We start from the raw sequence: 22,382 nt of genomic DNA, 5'->3' as shown, positions 1-22,382 counted from the left end.
AAAGATTTCTCTCCAGTTTTCTTTCTACTGCTCCCATGTAGCTCATTTTGATTAACATTTAAGATGGAATTAATTATGATGAATTACACTATCTGGATGCAATTTAGATTGTTAAAAATATTGCTGGATGCTCGTTATAGATTTGCCACACCCCCATCTCCCCATTGGAAATACTTAAAATTGATGCTTTTCAGTTCATTTTTCCTGCCCAATGAAAAGTATAAATCTCTTTAGAATTATTTGACTCTTACAAAGGCCTTTTTCTTCCTGGTCACCTTTTGCAGACTCCCCAGAAGCAGGATAGGAATGCCCAGATACTTCTGTTCCAGTTATAACCAGATTTAGATCATATACAGACAGTATTCTACTGTTAAGTGTATGTTCCTGTTATGCAGTAGCATGGGAGGTCAGTTTATTTTCTTACCAACTTCAATAAAAACATGTGAACAGTTGTGAGAGGGCAATTGATGAATTTTAATTTATATGGTCAAAAACTATGCATTCAAATACAGCTAAGCTCAGAGACCAAAGTGTTAAAAGTTGCTTTGAATTCAGTTCTTAAGGAGGAAAAGTTCAATTGCCTGCCTTCTTAGGGAGCAGTAATATCCCCCTCAGGTTCCACCACTCAAGTTCCTGAATTGCAGATATGTTGATATGTACTTTTATAGCCATAAAGGTGTCTCAAAGGCAGAGTCACTGCTCTGAAATGTGAAACTGGCTTATGGAATAACTTTGCAAGCAAATTCCTAAAAGGAATTTGTGAAGCAAATGGTAATGGGGGTGGGAGGAAGACATGACAGAGATGACCACAGGGGGATGGAGATGGGACAGACACAAGAGGCCAGATGACATTACTGGAGAGGTCACTGATACGCAGAAAAAACACAGGAGCGTTTTCTTACTACAAGGTGATGTATTTATTTCGAACTCATGTCACTTAGAGCTGAGATGGCTAGCCTGCTGTCAAATTAAGGCTTAGCAATTCATCTTCTGTCCTTGCTGTTTGACCTCAACATGCATCAGATTGCTGTTTGTTCCTGACCCTCAGCTGAGCCACGAAGGAGAGACAGTCTTTGCCACAATTGTTCCATCTGATGGCTCTTGAAAAAAAGGCTGAAACAAAAATGGCTCAAAAACTCTGTCCCCTTTCCACTACTATAGCTTTGGTCCAAGCCAGTTACTTCACACAAGCACTTGTTTCTTCTAGATCCTAATTAGTGACAAACTGCCTGACTCAAACAGGAAAGCTTTTCAGAAGTTTTCTGAAGGAGATGGGGACAACTATACATCACCTGCAAAAGTCAGCACACGTTTTGCAGTCTTCAGGGGTTTATTGTTCATAAGCTGCTCAGAAAATTTTTTAACTTTTCTTGAATATATCTGCTGTTTTGAGTAATTACCTACACAATTACTGTGACTGAGCCTCAGTCTGCAGATTGCAAACATTTCTTGGTTGGCTTGTAACTACAATTTCAACTGCTTGACCAGAGAATCAGGCTTTTCAGATTATTGTGATTATTTTTATTCTAATAATTTTAAAAAAATTATAAAATGATAACTGGTTGACTCATATAATTTGCAATTATTATTTGTATGCTGAAGTGGTGAGTTGACACTGGCTGGACACCAAATGTCCACCAGGTCCCCTCCTCAACTGGACCAGGGACAGAAAATATAATGAAAGGCTTGTGGGCTGAGGTAAAGACAGGGAGAGATCACTCGCCAATTATCGTCATGGGCAAAACAGACTCGACTTCGGGAAATTAATTTATTACCAATCAAATCAGAGTAGGAATATGAGAAATAAATCCAAATCTTACACCTTCCCCTCACTCCTCCCTTCTTCCTGGGCTTAATTTCACTCCCAATTTCTCTACCTCCTCTCCTCCAGCAGCACAAGGGGACGGGGAATGGGGCTGTGGTCAGTTCATCACATGTTGTCTCTGCCGCTCCTTCCCACTTAGGGGGAGGCTCCTCACACTCTGCCCGGCTCCAGCGGTGGGTCCCTCCCATGGGGTGCCGTCCTTCAGGAACAGCCTGCTCCAGCGTGGATACCCCCAGAGTCACAAGTCTTGCCAGCAAACCTGCTCCAGCCTCTCTCCACAGGGCCACAGGTCCTGCCATGAGCCTGCTCCAACGTGGCCTTCCCATGGAGTTGCAGCCTCCTTTGGGCACCCACTTGCTTTGGTGTGGGGCCCTCCATGGGCTGCAGGTGGATATCTGCTCCACCATGGACCTCCATGGGCTGCAGGGCCACAGCCTGCCTCAGCATGGGCTTCACCACGGGCTGCAGAGGAACCTCTGCTCCGGTGCCTGGAGCACCTCTTGCCTCTGTTTCTTCACTGACCTTGGTGTCTGCAGGGTTGTTGCTCTCATGTAGTTTTGCTCCTCACTCTGGCTGCAGTTGCTGTTGTGCAGGTTTTTTCCCCTCTTCTTAAATACATTTTCCCAGAGGCACTACCACCGTTGCTGATGTGCTCAGCCTTGGCCAGTGATGGGTTCATCTTGGAGCTTGCCAGCACTGTCTCCATTGGACATGGAAGAAGTTTCTAGCAGCTTCGCACACAAGCCACCTCTGTAGCCACCCTGCTGCCCAAACCTTGCCACGCAAACCAAATACAGCTGGCTGATATCTGCTAAACGGATACTCCAATTCAGACAAATATACTGTTCAATAACCTTCTTGGTAAGTAGAGTAATACAAAATTCCATACATGAGATGACATTACTTTCATAACAATTGCTATTTGTAAGACTGTTTTGTAATGCAAACATGAAGATTTCTAGTCCAGGAATGTCAAGCTTTCAAAATACTTCACGTGCAATTTTTTCCTGTCAAAACTGAGATTTTCATGAAGAGCATCTCAATGGCTAAAGATACATTTGAAAAACGCTCCATCAAAAAACTTCAAACAAGTCTTGGCAGAATCTTTGTTTTGAACAGTGGCACCTTACAACATAAAGGGGTTCATACCTTCATAGTTGCAAACACAACTGAAATGTCCTTATCTTGCATTTTGACACATTAAAAGCTACACTGACCGGAATAACTCCTGCCTCTAATTTTGAAGATGTTTAAAATCAATATGTAGTAAACTTCAGATACAGTTGATTTATACACCCCTTTTGATGAATCCACACAAAAATGAAGTACTTCAAGGAACAGAAATACTCTCTTAATTACATGTTTTTTCTAAGGCACATATTCTACATTTGCTTCCCCCTCAGAGTCACTCCACTATTGTTGAAAAGAAAGGAAAAATAAAAAGCCTTAGTTTTAAAATTGTTTGGGGTCCACCTGTAAAAAGTGTTGAAGTGTAGTATCTAGTTCAGGTGAAGGAGAATCAGCTACCTGAAAACGAAAAATTAAAATATCTTCATATAGAAGTACAACTAAAAGGAAAACTACATATCAAAGGACAAGGTAACCATTGCCTTTAACAGTAAATCTGCTGCTTTATAAAGATCCTGAAAACACAGCTAATTGTTTGTTCCGATCTGAGGTTCTGAAAACAGAGGATAGACTTTCAACAGCTTTACCTTCAGATGCGCACAGCTGTCACTTTAGAAATAAGCAGATTGAACTACCTGTGCCTCAGTGGAAAAATGGAAGGCCTGTAGATATTTTATGAAATAGAGGAATCATAAAGGAATATAAAGAGAATGAAAAATGGTTTTCACACAGCATAAATAATATGCTAATGTCTCTCTTTAGAAACAGCAGCTACATAGCATTAATTTACAGGTAATCCCAACTACTTTTGTAGTCAACAGAAGTTAACAGAACATGCAAGTCTAATCTTTCTTCCTGTCTTTTGGTAGCCTTCCATAAATCACAGCAAAGCATTGACCTTGAAAAAGAAATCCAGCAGGCTCCCCAGGTGTTCCCGTTTGGATTTCATTTTCCCATATGACAGTGAATCATTCATACTGATCTTTCGGTTGCTGCCTCACAATGTGAAATACATTTGCATTTTACTTTTAGAAGTCACGTTCTTTGTGGTTCACTAGTGACCTATTAACTATGGCCCCAACACAGAATTTGTAGAACTTGATGAGCCTTACTGTGATGTAGAACATATGGAATGTGAAATACTGGGTTTTATGATTATCTTTTCAAGTTACACACTAATACGTGAGCAGTGCTATATCCAGTTATTGAGGCAGATTAAATTGCTGCAGGAGAGGAAGAAAGAGGATACAAGAACTCTGGGTCAGTTTAAATCGGGAAAAATAAAATAGTATAAACATTAGATGTAAAATGCGTTGAAAGACAAAAAAGTATTTATTGGATACAAATAGCTTCTTTGCACTAGACAGATAATAGTATTACTCAGCAACTGAAGGCTAGAGAGGATGATATGCACCTTTCTTCTGGGCGTCATACTGCACATATAATCAGCTTTTGCCCGCTTTCTTGCTCTTTAGCAGGACTTGGCTGCAAGAATATAAATGCAACACCAAAATGAGTGAAGAACACCAGTGAAACAGGAGTGCTCTGAACAAGGGCATTTTCAACATGCTCTTGGAGGGCACGTATATATCTGCCTTTATATTTCATTGGACCAGTCAACTCACAGCCATTCAGATGTTTTAACATTTCATGGCTTACAGAAATATAATATTGTTTAACTTTTATAAATATCATAGAAACAAAGCTATCAAGTTAGGTACAAGTTTTGCTACTGATTTGCAAGAATACAAATGAAAAGCAAAATCCTGAATTTACAGGTTATACCTGAAAGCTGCACATATATATGACCGTATAATATAATCAACTTTACATAGCTTTCATCCACAGTGAGAAATGATTGCCTTGACCTGTGATAATACCAGAATGATTTTAAGGGCCCAGAGTACATTTAAAGTCTAAGAAAGAGACTAATAATTTTTTAAATTGTTCTTAGGACAAATTTATAATAAGTGGAGAGGACAGATTTAGGAGAAGTCTGAAGCATAGCAAAGTGATAGCTTGTTTTAGGCAATGACTGGGACATTGTTCCCGCTGTCATATGAGCTATTTGGAAGGTCTTTCATTCCACTGCAAAATATTTATCTTAACATACTAATTAAAAGGAAGGAATCATAAATACAACAAAATATTTTTAATGAGATTTTGTTAGACTGAGTGCTTATCTTGAGAGTTACTGATCAAAAGTCTCCAGCTCTGGGTGAGACATCAAGTGTGTTAATGTTGGACACAACTGAAATAACTTGCATTTTGCTTTTGGACTCAAAGGGATCAAAATTCAGATTGTCTATTTTACTGCAAATGTAGGCATTTTGGAATCTACTGCCATTCTAATTTGCTGCTGGGCAGATGGCTGCTGTGAGTAAACTGTGCCACACTCAGTGAGACTGTGGCCTGATGCCATTTATTTGTGACCCACAATGTTGAGAACTCCTTCTGAAAGGACACCGGTGCAATACAAATGTAAATATATGTTTCATGAATGAGAAATCTGAATACTTTTTACATTTTAATAACATGCCAGAGCTAATAGTGCATAAGTTAACTTCTATATTCATATGGTATCAGTCAGAAAAAACCCTTGTAATTATATGCTACTTTGTAAATAGGATGATTTTATTAATTTTGGTCTTGCTAGTATCTTATGACTAAAAGAATATGTTAATTTGAAGTACTGATTATAACAAAGCAAAAATTAATCTTTACTATCGCTGCTTTAAAGGAGCATTGATAGCACGATTACCTGCTTTTTCAGTCTTTAACCTGGCTTATCTATGAAACTGCAAGTGTGATACTTTTTAATTCAATGAGATTCAAATTAATCTCAAATATCCACAAAAACAGCATTTCTTGTGTCTTCTGCTCATACTTATGTCCTGATAAATTAGCTTATTTTAACTATCCCATGAAATCTGGCATTGTAAAGGTTAAGTGAAAGGCATGCAAGGGCAAAAGAGGTTGTCAAGGTGCAAAACAAACAAAATGTTTCTTCCCTTGTACAGTTTCTTCTAGTTATTGTTCAAGCATTGCAGGCCAGTTGCAAAGTAGCAACACTGCTACTGTCTTCAGTATCCCCCACTTTGCTTGTGTTTATGATTTTGAGGTAAGTCTTCTGTATCATCTAGGGAGTAAATGACTGCAAAGTGCCTAGGATGTCACCCAAGACTGAAGACAATAGAGGTGATTCAGTTTCTGAAAGGCAATAGCCAAGTCTAGCAGATATTATTGACCAAGGCTATCGAGGTAGCTGGCTATAGCCTGCCTCAACATCTAACTGCTGAATAAAAAGCCACAGTGGCAGAAGCAGAGGACGCGCAGGTTTAGAGCAACAGAAGCCATGGAAGGAAGCAAAACTAAGAGACAGCAACAATAAGACAAAGTACATATAAACTTTTAATGAATTAACCTTACAAAAGACAATAGCTTCAAAACATTTGACACGTTTGTACAAAACTATTCCAGCATTGTTAGTTCTCTCTTCAGAAAGAATGCCAGCAAGCCACCCAACGTGTCCCTGGCTATGAGATGCAACTGGTGATCACATCCAAATCATGTGTGGACAGAGTAAACTTATTTACAAATACTGTATACTTTAATACCAGATTAGTAGATGCTATTGGGGAGCGACTGTATTTTCCAGAAAACACCATGCATCAGAAAATAGTATGCACCCCTAGCTTTATTGCCTTTTTTCCCCCACATTTGTCACTAACATATCTTTTTAGTCCTTTCAGGATTAATCATCTTTTAATTCCTATTCCTTCTTTTCTTGTCTTTGAATAACAGTGCAAGTAGCAGTACAATCTTCCAGTCCTATAGAGTACATTGCAACTGTCCTTGAACTTAGGAATATCAAGGTGCAAAATGACGGCTCATGGGACTATTCTGCAGCCATATTAAAATAAGTGCCACATACCAGAAAATAGCACGCATGTTAAGGGCCAAAATGTAGTTAAAAAGTGCGTGATACTTTCCTGAAACTACGGTATCAATGACACGTACAAGCATCTTCAAGATGCCACATTCCCTTGTGAAAGGGATCTTGTCATTTCAGTATGTACAAAGTATGTCTTCAGTTCTCCTTTTCCTTTCACATTTATTATTCCTCTGCAAGTGCTCATGTATCCCAGTGTCTGCAGGACGTTGTTTGTCTCCTCTGTAACCTGCAACAATACAGTAATACAACCAGCATTGATAACAGAGAAAAGCAGAATCTTCTTCCAGAGTGTGACTAGAACATTTGTTCTGAGCAACTACAAGGGGTTTGCTATAATGCCTAAAAGGCCTTTAAGGGTCTCTGTAGTGTGAAAAGTGAAGTTTGAACACCTGAGCTTTCCACTAGCCTGTTGCTGGATGACCATTCTAATCACATCAAGTATAAAATTTGATATAACCATTGTAAACAGAGGGCTAGCAGATATGCATATGGCACCAGGGACAACATCTTCCTCATATAGCATTTTTCTCAACCTCTCCTCAAATGGAGCTGTTTTCCATTTCAGTAGATCCAAGCTTCCCCATCTTTTTGCAAATACAAAGGCTGTGTGAATGGGGTCATTGTAAGACACCAGCATCATCTTTCAGAGCTGCTGTTGCAGGTTTCTCACATAACTGTCAGTGAACCAAACTTTAGGCATTTCTGCCATTTTAGATGAAAGCCCACTAAGACAGAGGTTGTTCAACAGCATCCATTGTCTCAGACTGTTTCTTTGTGAAGCAAGCAACTGTTTGTAGATGTCATTGCTTTGACATCCCTTCAGTTTTCAGTTTTGAACAACAGTTGGTAACTTTAATTTTCAATTACTTAGTTCTGAATAGTCTCAAACATAGATTTGGAGTGCTCTCAGTCACATGCTGGGATCCCAAAGTGCTAGGCAGTATACTAGGCAGACAGCTAAAATGTGATCCCCGACTATGGAACCAGTGAAAAGTTAATAAATTGAAGGTCTTTACAGCTTTGTCTATAATCTAGATCTATAAATATTATTAAAGATAAAGATTAATAATCAGCATGGTTCATTAAAATGGAAGTTTCATGATTGCTTTATGGATTTAATTTGATGTACAACAATTATGGTTATTTCCGCTATTTAGAAATAATTAACATCAGGAATTCTCTTCAGAGATAAGGTAGCTAGTATTTTATGAGTTCAGAAATTCCCAGAATAGACATGTGATTTCCTCTCTTAACCTAGGGATGCATCTCTGGGCAACCCATGACTTCCTCCACTGTATTCCTCTGTAGGGCCAAGACAAAGTTTTGATTCTTGTCCCATTTTCCCTATAATTTTCTTTTCATGCTTTACTCTCCTGCTCAAGATCTAATTATTTAGTGCACAAATATATGACATTTTTTTAGGCTCCAAAATCAGAGGATTAAGATAAATACTAGTACAAAACCAAGATTTACCTGTATTTTATCTAAGACACCGGTGCTGTCCATCCTGCTGGCCACATTTACTGTATTGCCCCAGATATCATATTGTGGTTTTTGAGCTCCAATTACTCCAGCTATTACAGGTCCATGGTTGATACCTGGAAAACATCAGAACTTAACATTAAGAATGAAGATCCACCAACCAGGGACACTTAGTGCATCCATGGTATTTGGCCCATACTGGATAGTGAGTACAGCAACAAAGAGCCTGTTCACAACTGTCTCATAAACCATTTAGAGCAGGAGGATGTTAGTTATAAGAATGCCAAAAGTTAGTTCATCTAATTTTAGTTTTACAGCTCCCTCCCATCCTGAGTAAATTTGATATTTTCAACCATTAGTACCCTAATGCTACTGCATTTATTAGATAGCATGAAGAACACTGGGAGAGCAGGAGCTTCTGGGAAAACATACAAGAATTTCTTTAAATTTCTACTTGTAGTGTAAAGAGCGTCTCCTCTCTGCAATACTTGATGGCCAAATCAAATGACTGTTACAGTATCCTTTGCTTTTTAAACACAGAATAAACTAATGTGAATGAGCTGAATGGATTTGAAGCCTTGTTCTGAAGGCTGGATTGCCCACAGAATGGTCCTAAATAACTGCAATATAAATATATGTATTCAAATAATTGGATTAAGCACAGAGTAAGTGTAACAAATTGCTAGCTCTGAAATGCACGCTGCTAGAGTGAAGAACAACGTAGTCCCTCATTAGAGTCTGGGCGATTTTAATCTTGCAGTCAATTTGTGTCCTGTGTTACATTTGCAAAGGGAGCTAGTTGTACTCTGCTAGTAGGGAAGGAAACTAGGAGGCAAAGTCAAAAGCACTATTGTTTACCAGCATCAAATATACTACAATTGTAACTTACATACTGATGAGCAGGAAAGCCAAGTTAGACCTAGTGAGAAATAATCCCTGGACAAGTGAGTAGTTTGGATTTCTAAAATTATTTCCACATCAATGGATCATAACTGACTTCTATTAATTCCTTGACAGAAACCATTACTAGGGATATATCTATGCAGCAAAATGAAAGTGTGACTGTAGCATGGGGAAGCATCTCAGCATGAGCTCACCTAGTATGCAACATGGCAGCATGGGCTAGCAACCCCATTATAAACCCACTTGGAAACCCTGGAAAAAGCAACTGTAGCAGTTAAATTTAGAAAACTGGGGAAATATGCACACCCTAAAGGATGCCAGATAGAACCTGGTAAGTATTTGTCTAAGCACTTGTGATTAAGTGCACAAAGGAAGTTAGGCCTTGCAACACTCTCCATTAAAACCAAGCCATGGGTGTGTCTTTCTGCTTCATGACATCCACCGTGTGGAAAGCACTAGGGACCTAAGAGTGGGATCCACAAAAGGCATCTGCCGAGTAGCCCAAGCTGGCTAGTAGGGAATACCGAAGAGATGTGTGTGGCATATGCTCTGCCATGGTCCAGAAATCAGGGCAGTGAGGTGGGACTTTCCTACAAAATACAATGGGCAGGAGGCGACTTCTGTTTTTTTATCTCCTTCCTGAACCACCACTACTAATGGTTTGAGTAATACCTCAGGGGCTAGAGAGCCAGCTTCAGATCCCTTCTTCAAGGAGACTTCTACCCATAGGTCTTAGGAATGTGTTTTGGTCAGCCAGGCATTCTGGGTTGTGCTGCTTTAGGGCATTCCTGCTAGTGCGGGTCTATTTTGCATAGCACATGTGAATGTTTGTTGGGGCAAGGCTGGAAGAGTTGTACTCTCAGTCCAGGCGAATACTCTAACAGAGCGTGACACCATCTGTCTCTAAGTGACATGCAATTATTCTATGAAAAGGCAAATACTGTTCAGCAGGACAGACAGAGAATACCTCATTCCAAAGTATCCTACAGCCTGGGTGCATAGCATTCTGCAGGGAACAGGGATCCTCATGCTTGAGCAGCCTCAGTCAAAAGTAGGAACAAAATTAAGTTCACCTACAACACAGTCAAATGTTCTAACCGTGAAGCTACATGGAAAACAACGTCAGTCTCTATTCTGTTCTGAAAAACCCCCAACCCAGTACCTGTGCAAAATTTGCTGCAAAAGCATATCTGAACTTGTCTAATAAATCAAGCACCTTAGCTAACAGAAGGGGACTAATGCCTGAAAAATAAATGAAGGTTGAAAGCTGAGACTTCCAGTGAGTTGCAGCAACTCTGGGGTTAGATGCTGGCTGAGAAAGGCCTTTACAAATGGCAGTTTGGGTTTAAATCCTTACAGTGGAGATTATGTCAGAGGTAGATGTTCAAATGTTTCAGTGGCTCTAATTGCTATGGCTATCACAGGCTTTCATGGTCAGGTGGTGGTGGGAAGTGGAGAAGAAGCGAAGATGGGAAGTGAAGGTCCAAGTGGTGCCTATATTGGATTGAGGAAGCAAAAGTACTAGTTTGGGGCCTGTGTCCCTTTGTAGATTTAAACATTCCTTATTTAATGAAGCAAAGGTGTCTGACTTCTCTGGAACCTCTGGAAAGCATTCACTTTAAAAATCATGAGGAGGCATCTTTTTTTTTTCCCCTAGAAAGTTTTCTTCATGTTCCCCACTTTAAAGCAGTCAGTATTGCTTTAATCAGTTTGCAGGTTTAGCCCCCATATTCAGCAGTTCCTTATCTGTACTGACACTGCTGATATGTTTGCAAGTTATATGGCATGTCATGTATGGCAAGTAGAGAACTTTTATTCTGTACAGACATACAGTATCTCTACATGCTTTTTTTAAAACCCATCAAGTTCTGTAACACTTTGAGAAGGAAGCCTTCAGATTTGCTTTGCCAGTTTTTAACTATAGCATGGAATACAAAACGTACTAACAAAGGAGTGCTCTAAGGAACACATATATTAAGGAACACATGTATTTATCTTGCTAATAAAATAGCAAGTTTTGCCAGTGGGTGGCACTGTGAAATAAACATGAGAGGAGCAGCAGAAAGGAAAAGCAAGTGGTACAGCAAGAAAAGACAAGACAGGGGAATAACTGTTGGAAATCAAATATTTCTGACATGTTTACAGGATTTATGGGTTTCCAATATTTATTTACTGCTTTCATTTCACACTTTCGAAGTTACATATTGCATTGTATAACTGCTGTGTACTGCTATCAGGAAATAAACAGTTCACAACATATGGTTCTTGACCAGCTCTGAATTAATTTATTTCATCATCATTTCCATGGCTTACTGCAGCTGCCTATTTGTTTTTTTAAAATACTATAATGCACAAGTAGAAGCAATTAGAAGCTGAAATACAAAGGATACCCCTTTCAAATATAAACAACTAGTCATCTTTGTTCTTACTTGTCAATAACCACAGAGCAACAAAGAAGAGAAGTACCCTCCTTTATCCAACACTGTGAAGGAAAAGGTGCAGTTTTGTATGCTTGCTTCAGTTCAGTACATCTGAAATATTTCAGACTCCAGCTTCACTCACTCCTTATAGCTTTTGTCTTCCAAAACCATTTATATGGTTTTGGTAAAGCTCTATCTAGAGTCTTCTTGTGTCTTTTGGTATTGATAAGCTTAAAAAATGTTGACCTCTAGAATAATTATTACACAGTTATGATAAAACCGTTCAGAGTCAGGCAAATATATTGCTTCAGCCATTCTGTACTTAGGAATACCACCCTTTTTTGAGTCCTGCCTTGAAAACACTACTTGCCCCAACAGCAGCTATGGTTAATGGTCAATACCACGTAGGCTGCCTTTAAACAGGGTAAAGGTGTTGCTACTTACCTTCATGGCCCTTTTGGTCATTTTACACTTTTAACACTTTAGTCAGCTAGTACTTCACATTGAATTCCCCCCTCCTTCATTACATTCTCATAAAAATCCTGTGATACATACCTACTCGTAACTTGAAGTCATTGAATGAATGCTTGTTTATGACATCCAGTTTTGCCACCAAGGCAAATGCAAACTCCACCATGGTTCCTATGTGCATGTACTGTCGTTCAGGTTCCTGAATTTAAACAGCCAAACAGAGTAAAATCATTTTCCTTAGCCTTAGTTGCTATGAGAATACAACCAAAATATGCTGAACGCTTAAAAACAATTAAACTCTTAGGGATGTCCTAATGCCAGCAGTCAGCAGAAGAAAAGTAATGTACAAGATGGTGCCCTGCCCAGCATGAGTTAGATCGAACAATGGCCAATAGACCAGGATGCATTTTACTTCCACAATCGGGCAGTCCAGAGATGATAGGTCCAAACCACACCCCATCTAATGTTTTGATTGTCAAATAACTCATTAGCTTCTATCTAAACACACAGGCACTCGATGTCTATGTGTGCCTAGGATTTACTCATTAATTTTTGCTATGTGTTTGCTTCTATTCTATGTCCTTTAATAATAAATAATGCTTGTGGTTATCCCTGCAGAGACTCCTCCCTCTCACTGTTGCACAGCTCAGCACTCTAGCTGTCGCTTAAGATCCAGTTAAATTCACAGTTTTAAGAGTTCCTCCACTGATCTCATCTGGTAGATAAAGCAAGCACCTCTGAGAATATCCAATAGACCTGGAAATGAAGAAGATGCAAGAGGAAGAGAGGAAGAAGGCACCCATCCTCTGCCCCCTAATTTACTGGCTCAGAGCTTATACCACTTATAAAGGCTATAGACTTAATGTGTCCTCATACATCAGTAGTGTAGCTGGCTTTCTAAGTACTGGTTTGATTCCGCTCAGGCTGAGGAGAAGTCATTTTCGGGCTCCACAGCCCAGGGTAGGACCCTGACAAAAGAATGATTTCATAAGAGATGAACTCACTGTTCTCTATGAGAAATGACTGAATCTTCCTAATTTCTTGAGATAAAGTGACAGAAGAGATGGACAGATGACAACTTCAGGAGATGATTCATAGAGAAGATCCATCAGTCTAGGGGGACAGTAGTAGTGCTTGCCAGAGCAGCTGTTTTAGATGAATGAAGCCTGTTTCTTTAGGAGTTCAATCCTAGCTAAGACAGATGGTTTCCTGTTCAGTTGATGTATTCAGACCTCCTCCTGAGACACTTAGTCTTCCTTGGGTGCTTGTTTTAAGCTGGGAGTGGTTCCCAGCAGTATGACTAGCAGTCAGTCACTGCCACATTAGGTATGTGCCTCTTTGGGCATCTGTACTGAAGGCTGCTTAGTTCTGGTGGATTTCTTTCGAAAATGTGTACTAAATCACCAAAGGAACACTAAACCTTGGATCTCTTGATTCACTGTTTGTGGAAATAACTCAAATGATAAATTTCTTCCTGTGCACATACTAGTTTTAGTTGTGATTCAGAGCTCCTCTATGTCTTCTCATCTCCAGTCTACAGTTCTGCATTTCCTTCATCCCCTTCACCTCCCTGTATTAATGTCAGACTTAATTTAAAATCATTCTTTTTTCTGTCCTCAGGATCCTTAGGGTCTATAGTTCAGGTGTTAATTACTTCTGTCTAGAAGGAACATGAGTTTGGCAAGTGCACATTAATCCTTAGCAGAGAATGTGTTAATTCATAATTGCTGTCTGTCACTAACCTGTACTACTCTAAAGATCATGGCAAAAGCAAGGTTTTTGCTTGTAAGTTATGAATTGCTTCTCTGAACTTAATTTCTACTGAACGTAGTTCCCAATCCTACCCTATTAAATAAATCAGAAACGTTCTCAGTGCTGAGCCTGAGGATTCTGTAAGTGTATGGTTAGTACATCTACTCAGCCGTCCCAGTTTACAATGGAAAATACTCATTCTTGAAGGTTTTTTACACTCTGTTAAGTCCAGTTCTGCTGCAGCATGTAGGAATAAATTGTTGTATTGTATTCAGAGTAGAAGGCTTGTTTTACACCTAGCAAATACAGAGGTGGCATTTTCAAAATGCAATGTGAAGGACAGTAATTGACAGAGACTACTATACAAAAGTATATACTTGTCCAGTACAATACAATCTACATTAATAAGAAAAAAATTAGGCACCAACATTACACATAACCTGAATTTTAATGAACAGAATTTTAGTCTCCATTTGAACATGAATTTTAGTAAGCAGGAACCTTTTCCTGTACCTGACACTGTTCTTGGTTGGGTGTAGCACTCAGTCCTGTTGCTGCCATGTAAGTGCTTCCAATGGTCTTTATCTTTTCAACTCCACTGAACTTTGGCTTTGACAATAACTGTAAAACAAGGATGGTTATTCATTATTCAGATCAGCAACCTTGTTATGGTAACAGCATTGCTACTTTAACAGCATTCAGAGCATCAATTCTTAGAATAGTCTTTTAATAGACCCCAAGTGGTTTCACAAATACATACAGGATGAAGGACTTAAGGATGGATAAAATAATGGTTACACCTTCCAAGGAAAGGGAACTTCTCTCTGTTAAAATACCTTTTTATTATAAAGGAACTAAATTTTCCCGGTTTTAGTTGGGATAGAGTTATTTTTTCTTTTTAGTAGCTGGTATAATGCTGTGTTTTGGATTTAGTACGAGAATAATGTTGAAAACACACCGATGTTTTTATATGATGTCGCTATAGTAGTGTTTATACCACGTCAAGAACTTTTCAGCTTCTCAGATCCTGCCAGTGAGAAGGCTAGAGGGGCACAAGAAGTTAGAAGGGGACACAGCTGGACAGCTGAACCGAACAAACGGTTCACAAATATATACAGGAAGAAGGACTAAAGGAGGGATAAAACTATGGTTACAGCCTCCAAGGAAAAGGAATTTCTGTCTGTAAAAATATCTTTTTATTATAAAGGGACTAAATTTATAGTAATGAGAATGAATTCCAACTTATTGCACATACAGCTCTTAAAATTTTGTCAGTAGACTTTGCACTCATTTGATCTTGAAACTGAGTCACCATGTGAGCCAATAGTTAAGCTTTAAGCAACTTTCCGAAAGTGTCTCTTCTCTGTCAATGAGAAGGTCCATGTTAATGGGACTAAAATCCAAGGACTGTAGTTAATATCCCAGGGTTTATTGGACATTCCAATGTTCTCCAAATGGCTTTGCTGCTTAAATACTCTTTATAGCTTCAGAACTGCAAATTCAGACTGTGCTTTCCAAGTCATGACATGATCTTAACACCTTTTTATGGTATTTTCATCACTAATAACTTTCTTTAAGACAAATACTGTTCTCAGTGAGACCTTTACAGCTACCTTTTCACAATCCCTCTGTAGTCACACTCTGTATTTCCTTGTAACTTCAGAGAATGGAATATTAAAAACGTAGGCAGTCCTTTGAGTCACTCATGTATAAATTTATCAATGCTCTGTATAATGAGACCAACACAAATCAGGTATAACACAAAGCTGTATCATTTTAGGGGACATAAATTTACATACCTGACTTTAGGCACTAGTATTTAGAAATTATAGCTAATATATGGCATGTAATATGACTGCCTCATGAACTGTAGCTAAACAACAAAAAATTTCCCATCAGATATACATATAGGATTCTCTTTATAAAGAATCAAAAGAAATTGAGTATGATGTCAGATCAAAATCTCTTTTATCCCACACAAATCTTTTCCTTTTAATACTTCATGTAAGTAATTTCCATGTGACTAGGCACACAAAAGTTCTTTTCTGACAGCTCTTCTACTCTCCCTCTCAAGTACACATTTCCTTACTGTTGCATACCCTGATATATTAAGATTGAAACTATATACTGACATTTGTTAGAAGTACATACATCATCGAAGTCAGCAATGATCTCATTTAGCAGCCTCAGACATTCCAAGCCTTCCTTGTTTACATCAGATTCTGTGTAAAATTCCTTGAAATCCGGAACAGAGGCAAACATGACACAGACGCAGTCGTATGACTGATGGTATAGATCCTGTCCAAAAGAAAACAAAATAGAGAAAAAAAATCTGTCACACACAGCTCTAAATAAAAGTTTCCTTATTAACATGCAGTGTCCTGGTTCTGAAAAGGGAGGCGTTGCAGGAGTTGGAACGCCTTAAGACAGTGGTTGGGTATTTTTTGCATTTAGTTGCATTTATTAATTTTAAACATTGTATAAACCTGTTTGTTAAAAAACCTCAATATATACAGCTGAAAATATTTTAGTGATTTAAAGTCACCTTTTTTTCCCTCCTGAACATTAACTCCGTGAATCTAAAACATTCACTAATTTATTAGATAGGACCCATTTCTGAGGCTTCTCATGAAAATAATTTGGTCTGGCTTGCATGGCTGAAAATACAGTTTGCAAAACGGTATCTAATTTATTACTAGCTGTTTTTGTTATTTTAATAACTAGAAAACTAACCAAAACCACAAATCCAGTGCAGTAGAAATGCATAATGCAACACAATCCTGATTGATAGTTCCTAACCTAAAAGGACAAGATGTCTAATAGGAAAAAATAATTGGCATTTCTTTTCCATAACAAGGAGCTGAGGCAAAGGGAGAGAAGTCACCTGAACTAAAACTTATGTATGTCAGATTCTCCACTGCCTTTTGTGACCACTGAAATGAGAGCACCTCTGCTCCACAGGAAGATTCTGATGCTAAAAATGACACACACCCCCCCTTCAGTTTCTTCTCCACTGCCCTTAAACATCAGAATATCTCTTATTTCAGAACAAATTCACATCCTAAAAAAAAAAAATAAAAAAAGAATATTTATTAAGCTAATACATAAAAAAAATTCTAGCATCTATACATAAAGATAGCCACAGCAATAAAAAATGCTGTAAAGTCAAATTCTGTTCAAGCTATTATTTGAATAAAACAAGGATTTCAATACTCATGTGAATAAGGTGAATAGGATTTGTTCTGTGATTTCAAGAAGAATCAGATATTATTTCCCTTTTTACTTAGCAAAGCTCTTTTTTTTTGGCTGGTTTGGGGTTTTTTTTTGCAATTTCACTGGCAGTACATTTCTTTTTGGAAGAAAGTGGTGTGTCTGTACACAGATGTGTACAAACATAGTGAATCTCTACTGGTGATGTATAACTGAAAAATAGAACTACGGGAAAACTGTTGAGTGCTTCATCCCAGAACAGGTGTGAGGGAAGTTTCTGAGCAAACATGAAAATAATGGTGGACAGGGAGGAACATGGGCAGATGGAGGAGGTAGGTGATTTATTACTAGATTTTTCTGCCCCTTTATTTTCTAAGGATTCTATAACCACAGAATCAAGCTCCACTGTGCCTCCGTGCAGTGGGGATGGAATATATCACTGCAATTCACCATTACTATTTATATTCTTAAAGCTGAGCTGGTTTAAATTGACTGTGTGTACCTGACATCCAGCTTACAGCCATATATATAAAATCAATATCACTTTAATGCAACCTGATTGTGTAAATGAAAAGTGACTAAACAAAACATCCAAGCCGATGAGTTCACTGTCAGATCGCTACTAAACTTCAAAGAAGTTCTGGATCTCCTATGCCCTCCTGCCAAGAGAGTTTTTCAGGAAGAACTATTATTGTGATAATATGTTTCTGCAGTCTGTTTTATCCATCTCCATAAGCACCTGATTAATAAATTTAATCCATATAATGAAATAATGAATAAAAGGTGGGGGTGAGGGAATCCCTATGGCTGGATGATGTCAATTGAATTTAGGCAATTTAAGCACCTGCCTGAAGTATTTAGTTTGAGAACACAGTCATCCCATGTGTCCTATATTGTCAGTACAGTAGATATGCCTATGTGGAAGGTCATATTAATGCCAGATGGGCAGAATCACCTCAGATAGTGTTTCTCTCTCTCAGTCAGTTATGAAAAAAAGGCTAAAGAGGTAATTTCTCCTAATGTAGGCACTCAAGAGGAGTGCCTGAAACTCTGCAGGATGACTCTGACTCCAAGAAATTCAGAAGCTCAGGCCCAAAAAGATGTCTCTTTGGTCCAGTGACCCACACTTAAAACCAGGTCCACTCTGTAATACTGCAGTGACATACCTGGCAGCTGTCTTGATTCAATATGTACCTAGGCTTGGTGCAGATATACTCAAGTGAGCCTGAAATTAGTTCAGCAGAGCAGCAGCAGCATATTAACAGGCTTTCTCCTCATATGTTTAGCTTTTGCAGTCTGCATTTTTCTTCACATCTACCTACTTCAATTATGTCAGGCATGTCTACACTGAAGCTACAGTAACATTTGCATATAAATACACTCAAAAGTCAAGATCTAATGTCCTGAGTGTTTTTCATGGGCAAGTTAGCAGGATATGTACAGAAATTATAATCTATGGTTAACTCAGCTTTCCTTCTATTTCCTCAAGTCTCCTTCTCTGTAACGAGACTTCTGCTTTGGGTAAAGGAATTCAGGCCACACACATGGTGCTTGTTATTAAAAGACGTCTGCAGCACAAATACAGGGCCTTGGTAATGCAGAAGGGGAAATTCACAGTTTTAGATAAAAGACTGGAGGGAGATAAAAGAGCATTTATAGCAGAATGTAGATAATGAAGACTCAAAATATTATTTTTTATTCTCCTCCTCATCATCATCATAATCATCATCATTCTAGATTATTTCAAACATACTTCTGAAACTTGACCTGACAAAATAAACAAGCTGCATACATCTGTGACAAATATTAATATTGTTTTTTAAAAAAAAGTTCATATTCCTACCCGCTTGAAAAATCCAGTAAGTTAAATCCAGCCAAATTAATAGTATGTTTATAATTAATATTAATACACAATTCTATTGTCCTAAGGATTCTGTTAATTAGTAAAAAAGTTGGTTTAATTTAGATAACATTAACATTAGATAGCAGCTGTTTTATTTGCTTTATTGAATCCTGCTGATTTAGCATCCTGAGAATGTAAAACATGCCAGAATTCCACTACTGATGAGATACTCGTTGTAAAGTTTGTGAAACAGACAAAATCTAGGCACAGAGGTGGTACTGGGACAGTGCAATATCTGAAATAGTACATGGAAACTAGCACCATGTAAAGATTTATTTGAGAATATATCTTAAAGTCGTAAGAATACAGGTCAGTTAGGAGCTACAGCTTAACCCTTATAGGAAAAGGAGGCCAACTATGCAGTTCTGCAAGCATGTGGTATTACTGAATAATATGAAGCAGAGATGATAGAAGATGGTTTCATTTTACTGCCTCATGATACAGGAACAAAAAGATAAACAGAACATTTAAAAGTAGAATAAGGAAAAATAGTTTACATGAGCTATATAAATGTATATTTCATTGCTATTCAACAAGATGAAAGACAAGACCTTAGAGAGTCAAAAACCTGAACGCTTATGTGAATACTAGAAAAATACATAACTAGGATGCATATAGAAAGCATCTGCAGGAGAAAAATATGCCCTTAGGTAAAAGCAGAAGGGTGAATGGCACATTAACAGTTCTGCTGTTCCTCAAACTTTTGCAGTTGACTGGACTGGGGTGCAAGTCCTGTCTTGCTACAATTGCCACTGTCTTACCGATGTTAGGTGTGGAGCCCTAATTAGCTATTAAGTGCCTTTTCTGTCTTCCCTGAAAGCTGAAGTGTTGCCCAGAATAAATCACAGCAAATTGCACAATGCACAGTCATCAGGAAGTGAAATATTACTGAGCAAAAGACAGGAGCAAAGATTCAAATAAAAGTGCTGTTGCGACACAGGAAGATCACTGCACTTTATGCTGTTGGTTGTCCACCCAGTATGGAGAAAACCAACCTGTAAGAAAGGGTTGCGTGTCTGACTGTTACGATTAGAGACACAAATCTTTTTCTATAACCACAGTTATTACTCCTTCCTCTCTTCCACCTCAAAACTAGACAAACACATTGTATGTGAACACTTGTCATATGCTGAAGCTCAGCAAGTGTCCCCTTTCTCTTTCTTCCTAATACTGGGGCAATATCCATCTCCACTAATGCTCTACAGCAGAGTACCAGCATGGGAACAACATCAAATGGCACTGTTTATAACCAGATGAGTAGCAATTGTGGCTGTCACAATAAATGTCAGAGAATTTTAAGGAGGTATTCCCAGCTAATTTACTTCGATCATTCAAAATAATAAAGGCTGTGGCAATTGAGTGTCTTAATTTTCCTGTGAGTACTTCTCCTGAAACAGTACTCTCCAAAATGCTTCAACAGAAAATTACATGCAACACCATTCCAGTAAGAAACAGCTTTGTTTCTTTCAACAAAAATAAAATCATCCTGTCTTCAGCAGTCAACCCCCCCCTTATTTATTTTTTTCCCTTTTTTTCTCTTTGATAACAGCTGAATTTCTGCCAGATGACTTTCCTTACTGTTCCCTCTTCTTCTCCAGTGCCTGGAGATCTCGGGATGGAGGATGCAATCTGGTCCCATTCTGCCTCTTGGAAGTGTATAGCTGTCATCTTCTCTGGGGCAGAATTACTGCTCTAAGTAGGGTGCTGGCTCCATCCTGTAGCTAATGAAACAGGATTCCTCTTGCTCAGTAATGTGCTCACCAGTTAGCTTGCAGCAAAAAAGCTCCTGAGCACTTTTTACACCCAGGAGATCTGGATGCTAACAGCATAAAGGAAAAGGCTGCACAAGCCAGGTGAAGATAAATATAATCTTGGCCCCATTTTCTGCTTTTCATTTTATATTTGTTCCTGTCTTTCCCTCTCTCAACTGGAAAGTACCCTGTTCGGTACCCAGCATGCAGACTGTCAGCAGAAACCCAGTTCCGGAGATTCTGGTAAAGCAAACAAACTTTTATTACAGTTTGCTCTGAAGTAACTTTGCTTTTACCATATCAGCATTAGTCAGTGTGTTTCCTATTATGAAAAGACCTTTGTTGGTCATCTAAAATTACAATCCCACTACTCCCAGTTAACATTCATCCATTCATTTTCCCCCCTTTCATTCTTGCTGCCTTTTCTTCAGCAGCATACTTTGTCTTCCCTTTTCTCCATATAGCTGCATGCATATAAATCTACGAGAAACAGTATTCCAAGCCAGACTATTCATCCATTAATTTTCATCTCAAATTCTGGTTTAAACAGGAAAGAATATACATAAACCCATATTAACATGAATGCTTGCTGCTAAGGAAAATGCAGGCAAATTTCAATTCAGTATCTGTTGACCTAAATATCCACACAAAGAAAAAGGCATGATCTGTCCTAACATATTCTTAGGTGTATACACATAGACACATACAGAATGTCCTTTAAGACTCAAAACATCCTTGCTGACATTGAAACAAATCTGAAGACACAGTGGATGCTTATATTCCCAAACAATTCCAGGAATTTGAAAGGTTCTTCCCTCTTTGAAAGCTGTGTTTAAATATAAACAAAACCAGAAACAACTAAAGATATATTTTTTTAAAATGAATGCTGCTAAAATCATGTCAAATTGTTTTCACTTCAGCTGACATGATAAGATTGGAGAGCTCAGCACATTACAACTTCTGTTCTTCACTAAATTTACTAAAGCTTATTCCAACATAAGAATCTTGAGGGGTGACAATATAAATCCAGTTGCCAATACAAAGGTAAGCAGATGGTGTTGCTCTGCTGGGGAGCCGAGATGGAATAGCACATAAATGAGAAAGCAATCTCCTGATGGTTTGCTGTGTTTAATGCCTGAACTAAGAACTGGAGCTGAGCCAACCTGGCTTCCTGCCAAGGTCTTCACTGGATTCAAAGGAACCCCACAGCAGTTTTCATTTGACATTAGCTACCGAATGAATACTTGCAGGTAGCACGAAAGTACTGATATAAAGTACTGATTAGTACTGCTTAATTCAAACCGCAGTGAAAGGGAAGACATTGTCCTTTTTGACTCAGGAGATCAAAAATGAATCCCTAAAGCTGCCCTCTCTCCTCTTTTGTCAGTTTTGGAACAATTGTTTGGTATGCACAAGTAATTAAAACTATTGCATTTAAGATACCTAGAACTCCTACTCTCTCTCTCTGTATTTTTTTTCATCCTTTTTTGGCTTTATTAAAACTTTAAAGCAATACTAGGAGCAGATCTAATTTCCACCAAAGTCAATAGGGACCTTTTGGTTGACTTTTCTGGTGCTTGGA

General features: G+C 38.5%; 1 protein-coding gene across 2 annotated transcripts in view; it reads right to left on the bottom strand.

The window, feature by feature from the left end:
• Positions 1-6,346: 6,346 nt before the first annotated feature.
• The window catches only part of ADCY2 (adenylate cyclase 2), a 225,060-nt gene continuing 209,024 nt past the window's right edge, over positions 6,347-22,382 (bottom strand). For both annotated transcript variants that reach the window (XM_055705834.1, XM_055705833.1), the window contains 5 exons: positions 16,088-16,234; positions 14,450-14,557; positions 12,269-12,383; positions 8,382-8,506; positions 6,347-7,134 (listed from right to left, as the gene is read on the bottom strand). In XM_055705834.1, coding sequence (XP_055561809.1) covers positions 6,982-7,134; positions 8,382-8,506; positions 12,269-12,383; positions 14,450-14,557; positions 16,088-16,234 — 648 coding nt within the window. In that variant the 3' untranslated portion in view covers positions 6,347-6,981. The remainder of the gene's footprint in view (positions 7,135-8,381; positions 8,507-12,268; positions 12,384-14,449; positions 14,558-16,087; positions 16,235-22,382) is intronic.

This window comes from Falco cherrug, chromosome 3 (assembly GCF_023634085.1).
Source record: "Falco cherrug isolate bFalChe1 chromosome 3, bFalChe1.pri, whole genome shotgun sequence".
Lineage (NCBI taxonomy): Eukaryota > Metazoa > Chordata > Aves > Falconiformes > Falconidae > Falco > Falco cherrug.
This window is presented reverse-complemented; position numbering and strand designations above follow the sequence as displayed.